General features: G+C 34.9%; 1 protein-coding gene across 2 annotated transcripts in view; it reads right to left on the minus strand.

The window, feature by feature from the left end:
- LOC106143208 (uncharacterized) overlaps window positions 1-14,321 on the minus strand; it is an 81,454-nt gene that overhangs the window by 59,200 nt on the left and 7,933 nt on the right. For both annotated transcript variants that reach the window (XM_060945913.1, XM_013345234.2), the window contains exon 2: window positions 10,951-11,401. In XM_060945913.1, the coding sequence (XP_060801896.1) occupies window positions 10,951-11,401 (451 nt within the window). The remainder of the gene's footprint in view (window positions 1-10,950; window positions 11,402-14,321) is intronic.

A 14,321-nucleotide genomic window follows, 5' to 3' on the forward strand; every position in this document is an offset into this window, starting at 1 on the left:
ACGATCCCGCTTATTTCTTTTTAGTTCACCTACTTACAATAACAATTACAGCAGAAAATGGCCTTTCAAAATTTACGAAACTGTTGGCTCTATCCCCGCAAGGGATTTAAACGTAATTATATTTATGTATGTAACATTACCAACTTCCAATGTTACCAGTACGCTTGAAAGACCGGGGCCTGATCGTCTATGTGATGTAATGAGGCGAATGATCGATTTACAATCAAAAAGACTTCTATATGTCAGTTTTATTCGGCTGCATGGCAACACTAGAACCGCCCAAAGAGTTACATCCACCAGTGACTCACCCAGTTGTTTGTTAATGTTATGGGACTCTGGAGATGATATATTTTCTATTTTCGGGACCTTTGTTGTTGTCCTTCGCCCCCAGGGAGATTAAACGTTTACGAAGTGTTGTTTTGTGGGTCTTTGTCTTCCGAATGTAAGTGAAATGCTAGACAGTTCAAATGTGAAATCTGGATGAGATATTTAGTTTATTCAATAACTCCATAAAATTATGATACAAACGCGTTTATAAGCGCAATGCATATGTAATGTTCTTCTCATTTATTTCGGTATTTTTTATTGTAAGTATTAATTCTTTATCAAACATTTTGTCATTCCTAATATGATAACAGTATTTATTTATTTCAACTTAAGTGTACAAAATAATGCCAAGAGCATTATCTACCAGTCAACCAATATCAACAGTATCAACAATCAACAGCTTCTCTACGAAAATGTTTAAAATTATTTATATTCTTCACTTGATGACGGACGACATTTCCTATTGATTCTCCATTGTAAGGATTCCACAGTCGTACTTAAATGAGGCTAGAAACTAGTGTCTGTATTGAGTTACCATTTTCCTAGCCCCTGAACTCTAGAGCTGTAAGTATTATATTTAATACTACTTAAGTTGATCCCACAGTTTTACGACCAAATAAAGCCGTCCCAGCTGCTGGCCTTTTACCTTTCCTTGGAAATAAAAACAATCCAAAAAAATGAATTTGATGTTGTTAAATGCTTTATTGCAGATAAAGCTTTTGTTGACCAAAAAAACATATTTATTGGTCAACAAAAGCTTGCATACCCTACGCAGCCCAGTGTTACCTATCGCCTCCTCAGTCCTTTTATAATACCGGCACCGGCAAAATTTGGAACTCTTTTCTCACGTCTCTGTTCTCCGATACCTTCAACTTTGGGATTTACAGGCGTGAACGGTTACCGTGAACGGCTATAATTTGAGCTTGCGTCTACCACTTTAGACCTCTTGCCTACCATCAGGCTGATTGAGATCAAACGCACTATAATTGTTAAGAAGAAAATAACTATCAAAAAATCATGCTTTATAATAGAATCAGATAATGAAAAGGAAAGCTCAAACGGCAATCGCACAATTGGGCCATCGTCAGGCGTCGAACCCAGACCGCAGAGTTGTGGTCAGAACGACCTCTCTCGGCTCGACATCGTCGTCTTGTTTATTAATTACAAAGAATTCTGGCCGACTTAAAAATGATGCACCTCTTTTTTATGTAACGAAGAGCTTCTCAGGTGTTTCTTTGTTCATTGTTTTGAATATAATTGCTATTTAGACATTTGCATCTGGCAGTCATTATCAATAAAACTTAGCTTTGTCTATCACTCAAGACATAAAGGCATGCGTGGGATGTATGAAGCATGTTTTGGATTAAATTTTATTTAGTAGCTCATTTCGTAACACGACTCCACTGTCACGATTTGGCTACTCAGCTCTAGAAATGATACAATTTGATTCAATTCATGATCGATATCAAAAAAAATCAATAGCCATCAAAAGAAGAGAAATTTTCTAATGCAGTCAAGAAACTGTCTTTTTGCGTTGTCCATAATGCGAGTCGAGATTACGACAAAAAGCAATGAAACGAATCTTGAAATCACGCGAAACTAACTGGACTGTCAATCTTTTGGAAACGAGAAAGCTTATCGTGGATATAATTTTTATTTAATTTACTAGGAAAGTTCTTTAGCTTCGTAGAGTTTTTGTTATGTTGTGACCTAAGCGATTTCCATTAAAAAAGTTCAAAGATACCTTAGGAAAGGGAAGACGTTAACAACAATTAGAAAATTATCCATGTCTCTTAGACTTGCGATATTATTGCTTTAAATATTGCTCATCAGGAAATGAATGACACCCAGAAAGGGATACTACTCGTACCAAATGAGGAGCCTATCACATAATCAGTCTTCAAATTATTCACGGTAATTTTCTATACAATTCCCAGACAGTAAGATCCCATAACTGGCACAGCCAATAAGCCCATCTCCTTGACAATAGTCCACAATGAAGCCCATTCCTGGCTCCAAGTATCTATTGAGACCTATTTGCCCTTAATTCGATTTGAAAGGATGAAAGAGCTCAGATTCATAACCCTGATTTCCTATTGATCTGTTTGTGGCGTTGGAGGCATAACCAAATATTGACATTGTTGATTAAACCGAAAATAGTAAGGAAATAATAGTCGAGAGTCGATTGGTGCGACGTGATTATGATGTTATTGTTGTATAAAAGAACGCTTAGAAGTGAGCGAATAGATTAAGGGTTCAACCCTTAATTTTAGTAAAATACTACGGCGGATTTGGGCGACTTCTTAAATTTCACGACCGTGAACTACAAAGACAACATAAGACTGTAGGGAAAGTTGATAATTAAAATTTTTGGATGTTTTTAGCCTCCGTGCTAATGTAGGCGAAAAAGCCAACTTGCCTAAAAAGTGTCATGGGGTGGGACCTTATCATTGATATGCACGCCATGTGGTTTTCGGTACAGTGGCGTTGGTCCACTCAACTTCTAACATTCCAATTTGTTATGGAAAACTCAATTGTTCTTGAACACCTTACAATGTCATTTGTAATCATATCCAAATCTTGTTTTCTTGCAGTAAGTAACAATATTTGTTTGAAATCCGAGACGCTTTGTCCATAAAATTGACTTCATCCGAAAACTAAACTTTATTGTGATATAATTAAGGTTCAAACAAGGATAACTTGACCTTTTAATTACTTGAAAGGATGTCACTTGGATGGTAGGAATAAGATGCCTAAGGCTTTACAGCTCGTTACAAGACGTGGAAATGAATCTTTGTACTCTACAATTACCCAAAAATTTGGGATCGTTTGTTCAAGAGTTTGTTCCTCCAACAGAATTATGATAAAATGTATTTTACAATAATATTGTTTATAGTGATTTTGTGTGTGAAACTATGACTACTACCTTCGAATATTGCTTAAAACTTCTATGTGTATCAAAGTCCAATTTGTAGATATGGTAAGATGATATGATGGATAAGATCAGTTCGACGATCTTATTCCACTTAAGGATTCCCTGCAGCACGCTTACAATAGTCATATTTGCACTGATCTGGCTTAAAAAGATCAACGCGCCAAAAAGTGTGTACCAGTGAAGTCACGAACTAAGTAGAAGCTGAGAAATCAAAATTGGTAACTCGTATTAGCTAGATAACCTAATGTTGGAATTGAAATACATGTAACCCATCACCTAAAAGAATAATCCCAAGATAATAAAAGACTTCGTTTGGTAAATTTTATGTTTAGAACAATACCCCAGCATGAGCTATTGGTGGAGGAAGCACTTCCCTCTCATCTACGGAAACCATTAGTAACTGGTTACAAAGTGTTTCGCAACCATTCTAGTTTTGGAGATGCATTTTACGACAGCGCAATATCAACGTGCCTCTTAATGTTCTCGGAGCATTATCGTAAAAGTCCCGAAACGAATTATATTTTTAAAATACTTTTTGTTTGTACCTAATAGAAGTTTTATTGTGACCATTTTTGACTATGAATCTTTAACCAAAATTATAATTGAAAAAGTAAAAATCTCAAATGAGATACATACATATACATACATATTATGATATAAATTGATTTCACAGTTTATAAAATCAATAGCCTACCGAAGTCTTAGGTAGGTTCTTTAGATAAAGATATAACTTAAAAAAAATTACATATATTTTTTCAATTGTACTTAATTCATTTTGAGATGAAGCGAAAAACGGTGCTAACAGCTAAATAAGTAGTATCGAATGGATGGTTTTAATATTAACTCAGGTAATTTAATAATCAAATATCTATTTAGCTTCCTTCCGAGCCCTTCAGATCCCTAGAGCCATTATATCGAATTAAAATAGAATAACAAGTGGTCTTCAAGCCAACGCATAAAACTGCTTAATGTTCCTTTCATAATTGGAAAGAGACGTACTGTTTCTATGTTTTTACGATATACCATTGTCCCTTGTTTTGAATTTGATCAAAATGATTAGTACCGGTTCATTGTTTACTGCCTGGTTACTTTTTTGAATTTGTTATATTCCATATGTTTTATTGGAAGTGTGGTGCCGGCAGAGCAGAATAGCACCATCCCAAAACTTCCTATGATATGACTACATAGACCAGAGTCAGTAAACTCACTAACCCACCTGCCCAGCGTGGTGACTATGGGGAAAATCCCCCCATTTGAGGTAAGGTTACGGTAAAGTATATTCCATAAAAACATTTTTTTTTATTTCAGTTAATAATGTGGTTCCATGAGAGAGACAATCACCATCATAAATTATCACCCAACACAAACCAATACTTAACTCTTGCGAGTTTTACTAGTTCTCTACTTTAGGTGAGGGGGTCAATTTTACCTGCCATCGATTGTACCTACATAGAAATTATTTGTATGTGTATTTACCAAAAGCGTGGAGGACTTCTTTCTAGCAAAAATTTACCCCCACACCTAAACTAGGTCACTATTCGCTGCTCCAAACTATATTTAATGTAGTGTAAAATCTACATACATTACTGAAATTACCTCATTCAATTACGTCAGTGGCGAAATAACAGTAATTTTCTTTATCATTCCGATCTTCCATATCAATCCACTTCCGGCGCGTGTCCCAATTCGCTAATTTCCGGGCCGTCACGCACGCCAATTACACAAAAAACTGACTGACTGACAGGATCAAGGCTGACAAAAAATATGACTTTATTGTCGAAACGCCGTACGCTTTTTGTGTTAAGACAGAAATGAAAGTGCCATTTATATTGTGAAAATAACAACGACTTAGTATTGTGTTTTAGCAGTTGCTTGTGACTTCTTACAATGGTTGATTACTTTCCCGAGTAAATTAAGGAATATTCTATCTTATTAGCAAGGAACTACTTGCTTAATTTTACTCTTCCTCTCTCTACAAGGAACGTGTTAATTTCAGCTTTCTAAACAAAGTATTTTTCTATTCACTATGCATTGTTTATCAGCCACCAGCGACTATATAATTTTAGTATCTATTGTTTTACAACTTGTATTAAAAAATTGCATATATTTTAATTGATGCTCGTATGTAGAAATATGTAATATTACATTGTAATTACATTAATGTAATATTATATTACATCGTTACCTCATTATGTAAACCTTTTTTAGACTACATACATAAAGTCACGCCGTTTTCCTGGAGGGGTAGGCAAAGATTACATCCTTCCACTTGCCACGATCTGCATACTTGCTTCGACTCATCCACATTCATAACTCTCTTCATGCAAGCTCGGCGGTTTCGGGTACCTTTGACCTGACCCTTTGTCAGGACGTCCTGGCAAAGGGACGTCGTTATCGATAAATAAAGACATAAAAATGTAAAACATAAGATGAACAGTTACATGTTTGACAATACCTTATCATTGTATCCATTCTTTCTAATATAAAGAACGAGTCCGTGTACTAAATTTCAGCAAAATTCTACCCACTGACCTTCGCATGTTCGTGTTATAAACGTACCCACACGCGAAAAATACAGTCACACACTTACATACTTAATAACTGACCTACTGATTTGGTGCAATTTTACATCCATCCGTACATGTATTTCATACTTAGTGCAAACTTTCCAATAATTTCCCTATTCCATAGATTTATTTACCTATCTAAACCTTTTGTATTTTTAAATGTTCACTTATAATCTAATCTTAAAAGACCAATTATTGGGGTGGAGGGTTGGTAACCTGAGACACAGGTTTTCTTAGTTCAGGTGCCAGCCCACCATGGTCCTTACAGTGTGTATTAGCTCTTAAGACTATTGTCACATTTGTATCGGATTATGGTGAGAAATAAATGTTATTATTATTATTATTATTATTATTATAGTCAATTTGTGGTTTTATACGACCGTACACGTTGTATGACTTGAAAACTTCTTTTATCACGATAAACTTAACCTTGCAGCACACTAAAAGTTGAGCTAACTTATTGACAAAATACTACAAGCACATAGTAACTAATACATTTATTTATTTAAAACTTCATTGCATAAAAAAAAAGTACAAAGGGCGGACTTAATGCCGTTTAGCAATCTCTACCATACTACCAGCTGACCAGAGAGAAAAACTTTACATTCGTGGTGCGATAAAGTGCACATGCATACATACAGTAACTTAGCTTATAGTTTGAGCAGGGGTTTATATATTTCGGCTAATGTTACAAACTTTCTTCAATATCAAAATCGAGTTCAATCACTGCCGTATTCAATCAAATCAAATGGAACTAACTTGCCAAGGGGGAAACGAGTATTGATATACTTAAATATACATATATATCAACTTTCCTTATGAGACGGATTTTTAGACTTAAGTTAGTTTTAAGTTTAAGTTTCAATTGATGTTTTATGAATGAAATATAACCAAGTACAGATGGGGACCGCGTGGTTCCCGGCACCAATAGAAAAAAGAATAAGACCACTACATATCTTTACCATGGATGTCGTAAAAGGCGACTAATGATTTTTTTATTTTTTTGACTAAGTAGGCTCATAAAAAGGTAGTCTCTGCCTACCCCTCTGGGAAAGAGGCGTGATTTTATGTATGTATGTAGGCTCATAAACTTGGGATTCTCGGGCTAGCAACCTGTCACTATATATCTATTATTAATCCAAACAGCTTAACGTGGCCTAACAATATTTTCAAGACTGTCGGTTCTGTCTACCCCGCAAGGGATATAGACGTGATTATATGTATGTTCAGATGGGACTATAAAATTGGTATCAAAAATCCTATAAGTCGTTATCGTAATAGAGTTGCACAAATATTGATCAGTTATTATAAAATTACGCAGACGATACTGTAGAAATTCAATCCTCAAAAGAAATTTACAACCTCTTTGTTCTCAGTAGAGAGCTCTTTTGTTTACTCCCTCTTGAGAGTTCCAAATACTTTTTGTCTTTTTCGTCAAGGAAATTGGATAGTTGGTCGAGTCGTGTCAGGTCATTAATTACTGATTATGGGTTATTGTTTCATGCTGAAATCTCTTGGGGGACGTTGAGATTTTAAATAATGAATAAATTTAAGCAAAATTTCGGATCAGCTGTACCTTGTTTGTTCATCAGTCAGAAATTCCTATAAAATTTTCTTCCTTGGCAAAAGATAGTTTACTATAAATTCAAAAGGCATCATTATTAAGTCAACACGTGCCACTTCTAACGATAACATGATATACGGCGACAGGAAAGCCGCTTCTACGAGATAATAAAACTGTTTTATTAATGTCGCGTATAATTTCAATAAGTATTATGACATCCAAGTTAAATATGAGGTTTTATAATCATACTAATGATTTAAATCGCGCATTGATGTTATAAGAGAAAAAAATGGCAAAAGATTTCTGCTATTAGGTGCTAATAGGCATATTGACTAATTTTTGTTATGGTGTTTATATATTTATTTACAACAACTAAAACATCAGTGAAATAATCACATCAATAAACAAAATTTTATATTGTTGACTGGAAGAAATCGTTTATGAGATAAGTCCGCCATTGCAAGTGATTTATTTCTTTTACAACTATTTACTATTTCTTGTTATTGTGTAAATTTCTGTGCAATAAAGATATTATAAAAAAGCAAACAAAAATCTGCCCGAGATGTAACGTCTTGCCTTATTCTATTTCTATTTCGTTAGGGAACAAACCACATCAGGAATTAAACTCAGAACTTGCGGTTCAGAGGTTCACACTACTACAGCGTCCATTATTCCTATAGTATCAGAAAACATCATTGATAGATGACCATCAAAGTCCTACAAGTAAAGTAGCAATGTAAATGAGTCACTATAAAGTATTTTTATCCGACGAATCGATATTTATAGTCAAACGCAGACGTAACTAATAGCTACAAACAAACCATTTTAAAGTCTGTTTATTGTAGAAGCTGTGGACGTACCTAAATACCAGCGGTTGTCAGTTAATATGCGCGTATCCAAATTGGTCTCTGAATGGGATGCCATTGTTGAAATTTCGTTGGAAGATACGAGTGTGTTCACTGAAAATGTCCTATGTGGATATGTGGAAAATAGATATGTGGATTTGATGAAATTTTGTCTCTGCCGGCTCGTACCTATAGACTTTACATACATACATATAATCTCGTCTATATCCCTTGCGGGGTAGACAGAGCCTACAGTCTTGTAAAGACTGATAGGCCACGTTCAGCTATTTGGCTTGCAGATAGGATTGAGATTCAAATAGTGACAGGTTGCTAGCCCATCGCCTAAAAGAAGAATCCCAAGTTTATAAGCCTACCCCTTAGTCGGCTTTTACGACATCCATTGGAAAGAGATGGAGTGGTCCTATTCTTTTTTGTATTGGTGCCGGGAACCACACGGCACACCTAAAGACTTTCATGAGTGTTAAGGTATGCTTTTCTGTATGCAAATATCGGTAAGTAACTAAACAATATGATATTGACTGATCAATGTATCCCGTGGCTGGAAACTTCTTAGGTCAAAGATTAAGCATTGCGACGTGACAATGCAACCAGCCTTCTGAGCACGTTGTCGTGGGTAAACTATTAACTACACAATTTATAAATTATAACGTGTTTTTTCTTTCTTTTTATTTATTATAATTATTAATGGTTATTTTCATGAATATAAGCACTCAAACACGCCACTGGCATTTAATACTTTTCAAAGTATGAGCGCGTCATGACGTGAAGAATCAAACGCATTTTTACAACTTTAGAGCATAAAATCCCGTGATCTCTAAGTTAATATGGAAAAAGTAGCAACAGCAGCAACAGCAGAAATAACCTACCTGTAATATAAAGAAAAAGTAGCAACAGCAGAAATAACCTATCTACAATATAAAAACTGTGAAGTAGAATGGTAGAGCCACAGAAAGCTGAATTATGTATGAATGTACTTGCATGTTGAAAAATAGAGCAACATATAAATAGTTAGCTCAAAACAAAAGCCGGTTTTTCCTCAGAAAATTTCATCTTGCCATTAGAAGACTGAAATAAAAATCATTATGGTCGGATTCTATGATCACTGTAATGTCTAATTTTCAATTTCAAAGTATTATGCTGTTATGTATATACCAATAAAAAACGTTTGGTACACGTCATTTTATCGAATTGCACGATATTAACTAGTTCGCCCTTTTCTATCGGTTACTCTCTCGGTCGCCCTAAATTTGATAACCTTCGACTTCACTGCATCCAATGAGTTAATGACTGTTATAACACAAATGCCTAAGAAATTAAGTGCTATAAAACCTGGCTTATGTTACGTTAAAAACGTGACAAAAGCGTTAAAAAAATAATAGTTATCCAGAGCGGAAATGCAGACTTACAAAAAAGGTTCTTACGGCAAGAGTTAATTGGTCTATTTTGATATATTTTCAATAAACAAAATTTTCTTTAAACAAAGAGATTCCTGGAAGAATTATATTCACCCAAACCTCGAATATACTAACAGTTATTCGAGGTAATATAAACTTAACGTCGATATAACGCTAAATTTATTTATCTTTGCTATTTTTGCAAGCATGTAATGCTGTTGCGATGAAATGTATTAAATCAATATGAAGGTAACATTGATTATTTAGTAAACTTCCTTCGGGAAATGTTAAGAATTTTCGCCTTTTCTCATGACATATTTTCTGACAGGTATAAGAAATTAGGTGTGGTTTGGCAGTAAGAGATGGGTAAGTTTGGATAAGTACAATTTGTTGGTTCAATTCAATACTAGATGACTGTTCTGTGGTAGACGCCTTCAAATAATAGTATCCCTGAGGTATCAATAGCCTATCCATCTTCGCTATCTGGCGGCAGAGGGCGTGCTGGATTTATAGGTGCTCGCTTGACTATAAATTAAGGGGGTAGTGGATGGGACCCTGGTGGCGCCCTCATTAAAATTAATCTCAATTATTTTATTAAAAGTAAGTACGTACTAGGGTAGTACTTATTGTAAGATCATACACAGTTAATATCCGTATCATACACAGTTAATCACACAGTATTGATGAGTTATAATGAAATTACTACTTTCTTTGTGTTTCTTTATAGGAGGCACTACTTCTCACTCGTATTTTAAGATGCGGTATTTAGTCTCACTGATCCAATATGTTCTACACGTTAAACATAATTTATTACATAGAGCATTGTCAAAGAACATATAAAATTTATCACGTTAACCAATTTTGTTTACTAGAACAATTCACATTTAAATAATTGAACAATTATCATGTTTGGAGCAAACTTAATTTCCTTCAATACCGACTAAATTGATATTTTATTCATAGCGGAATATCAAGTTGTGTACTTTGTGTATTGTAAATTAAATATTCAACACGCTACAATGTTTGATTATTCAAATAGAGGTCGCTAGTGTAAGCATTGAAATAGCTACATTCAATGCATGACTACTATGTGGAACAAATATCACGTAATGTTAAATTATAGTTGCTCCCAGCATGGAAGTCTTTTATACGATCAAAGGGAAAAGGGAACTCGGGATTTCTTCTCCTTGGTAAAGGGCTTGCAACTCGTCATCATTATCTCTCAATGTAATCAAAAAACTATTCATCTAAACGTGATCTTCGACAAATCTGACTTTACGCTACATCCTAGACTCACCGGTAACTGAGGGGCGCTCTCAAATTAACAGACGCACTCCGCTCCACATGTTGTCGCCTCCTCTTGTCTCCTTCCCTCCAACTCCCGTAACTCCTCACAAACGTCACAGCACCACAACTCGCGTTCACAAACTCAACACTCAAATCCGTATCATTCGATACATCAATAAGCGAATCGTTAAAATCGACGGTAATCGAATAATTTAAATTTTCAAACATGGAATGATTCGCTGGTTCATAGACACCGTCGTGTTTTGGACTAGAATAGATATACACTCGATTGAGTTCGGAATCGTTCTCAGTTTTAAGTTTTAAAGTCTCGTGAGTGGTGTTGGTGACGTGGTAGTCGACTGTGGAGGTGTACCACGCCTCTAGGACGGCTATGTGCGAGTCTAAGTCGCGACACGTCAAACGGAACCCGTAGTCGTGACATTGTTGTTCTTCGACGATTTCTGAAACAAAATAAAAAAATATAAAAATGACCATCATCTCTGTATACTCTTTTTAATAAAGCTGATAACGAGGAGAGTCATATCAACGCAGAGCCCAAACCACTGAGTCCAATGATGTAAAATGTGGAAAATGGCTGCTTATGTCCAGTTTTACTTTAACCCAATTAGAAAAGGTTACATTAAAATCATAATTCTTTTCCGGAGAGATCACGGATCTTGCCATTTGCCACATCCCTCTTGGTTCGCCCCTAGAACATATTAGTGAAACACTGGCCAAATTTATAAACTGTAAAGACGAGTTGAATGTACAACAATGTACATTGCTATGAGTTTCCTCGATATCAGCCTAATTCAAAAAAGTACACTACACAGAGTCAGTCATTCAATCAATATAATATATAGATTCAATAAAATATATAGATTTGTTTTTTAATATTAAATATTTGATCTTTCATTTCCTCTTATACTCAGTTTCTCTCATTCGTTGGTTTCAGCAATATGGCAATATTTCCTTTGCTGTTCTACTTCATATTAAATATTTATTGGTGGAGCAAATTGTGTTCCAGTTTCCAGCTGGGAGTAATTCATATTGCATTTCGCAGTGAAAATAAACAAACGTAAAATATTTTCGTTTTTTTTTTTAAATCCTTACTAAGTACTTGTTTTTTGTTCGTAACAAATATGCTCAAAACCTACTGGATTGATTACGATGATATTAAATGCATAAATGAAGTAGATCCTCTAAGATTTTATGAAGGCACACAGACAGACAAGACCTTGTTTGACAAGTTTGTGACCTAAAATGCGTCAGTATATTCATTAGAAAGGTAGGTTTACCAGTAGATTAATTGCAACAGTGTGGAGAAAAATATTACTCTCATATCTAGATCTGAGCTTACACAACTTGACGAATTCCATACCATTAAAGGTAGGCAGAAAACACATCAAGCTCTAAAGTTTCTAAAGAAAGAACCATAACTCAACTGGCAGAGAATGCCTTATGGCATCAAGTTCAACTGTTGTACATTTTACGTGCATAAAGTTTAAATAATAAAAAAAACTGAAACATATATATGTTATTTTGGAAGTGATAGAAAAACATAGTGTGTGTCCACTGTTTCGATTCCCACCCGCTTTTGTAAAGTTCAATCAAGGAAAGGTGTATAGGCGATGGACTAGTAAGATATCATACATATAATCAAGTCTTTATTCCTTGCGGGCTTGACTGAGCCAACAGTCTTGAAAAGACTAAAAGACCACGTTCAGTTGTATGGAGACTTAGATATATGAGCCATTCCTTAGTCGCCTTTTATGATATCACGAATCAGTCAGATAGGCACGGGCACAAGCTAGAAAAACCATTCACATTTTTAATATAAAAATGCGGTAACAAAGAAATAAGTGCTTGCATAATAAATCCTTTCATCAAGGCATTCAAAGTTACCGAGCTCCTTGCATAATTCTACGTAGGCACATTCCCTCACGAAAGCTTCATTTGAGATGCATACGATATCACACATTGTACGGCCGTGAGCTTTATACAAAGCTTTTATATCCCTCTTCAAAAAACGCCGGCTGTGGGGAAATTGATAGCGTATTTCATACGAATGAAATATATGAAATAATTGAAGTAAAATTTAGTTTTTCTGTTGTAACTGAAAACTATGATTTCTGACATGATTTAATAGAAGCTATTCACTGACGATTACCTCCGTTTTATATACTCCGTAAGGGATATAGATGTGATTGTATGTATGTATGACCCTAATTGTTATTATTTTATTTCTTGCTTTGCCTGTTACGTTGTCTGACGTAGAAATAACTAACCTAACTAATTTAAATATGAGAAAATATGTGGCTAGGTAGAGCCTGGCCCTCCGGAATAAAGATGAGATTTTATGCATAAATATTTAGAAAAAAAACAAATGGTTTACAGTTTTAAGTTCTTTCACCACGTATAGAATCATACTACCACCGAGATTATCTAACAGATCGCAAAATATTCGTTCAAAATGCGAACTAATGCAATTTACCATGCACAGAGGCAAGTGCGCACTGCATATCTCCAACCCCTACTCTCCATCCCTTTCTAATTTCAAACTGCATTATATACCTCTCTTTCCAACGCCAGCGCACCCCTTCTCGTCTCCAATTTGGACATTTAACAGTTGTCATGGTAACCGACGAAAACAACGTGTTTGCCGTATAGCCGTATTAGCCATTTATTATTGACCTCCCAAGCCTCCTGATTTCCTAATAAGTAATCAGGAAATTAGAGAAACAGGGAGTGATTTGCAGGTCAAATTATGATGGTATCCCGCTGTTAACAAGACGTCTCCATTAAATGAAATTAAACGTTAAATCAAGGGATTAAAGTGGCATTTAAGTTAATTAATGATGTTAGGTTATGGTCCTACATACTCAATGTTTGGGAGAAGGTGTCTCTCTAATTTATTGACTTATAGAGCTATATGTGTATGTGTGTGTACATTAATTGCAACATTCAGTAGTTCGGTTCGAGTTTAACATTCAATTAAGGTTCAATTAAGGCTTGTTTTCTTACGAGTCACCGGTTGAAAATCTGATTTATATTGATTAATGGTTGGAACTATCGTATTTCGAAATTGTTGACGGTTTTATTGGGAATAAATCAATAGGTAATGATGGGTTACTTGGAAGTTCATTGAAATAATTATCTATGAAATTCCTTTGATCGTTTAATGTAGAACTGTATTTAATATGAATGGAGGGAATTGTTATTAGACATTATTTTAAGTGGCAATTTTTATTTTTAAAAAAAATACAAATAAAATAAAATTATAACCCTTCATTTAAACTAAAAGAATTTTAAAAGATGACATTAGCATTCTCCAAATTACCTCTGTGATCCATGATTTCCTGCTTATAGGTTACAAGGTCC

Source organism: Amyelois transitella, chromosome 2, assembly GCF_032362555.1.
Source record: "Amyelois transitella isolate CPQ chromosome 2, ilAmyTran1.1, whole genome shotgun sequence".
NCBI classification, from domain to species: Eukaryota; Metazoa; Arthropoda; class Insecta; order Lepidoptera; family Pyralidae; genus Amyelois; species Amyelois transitella.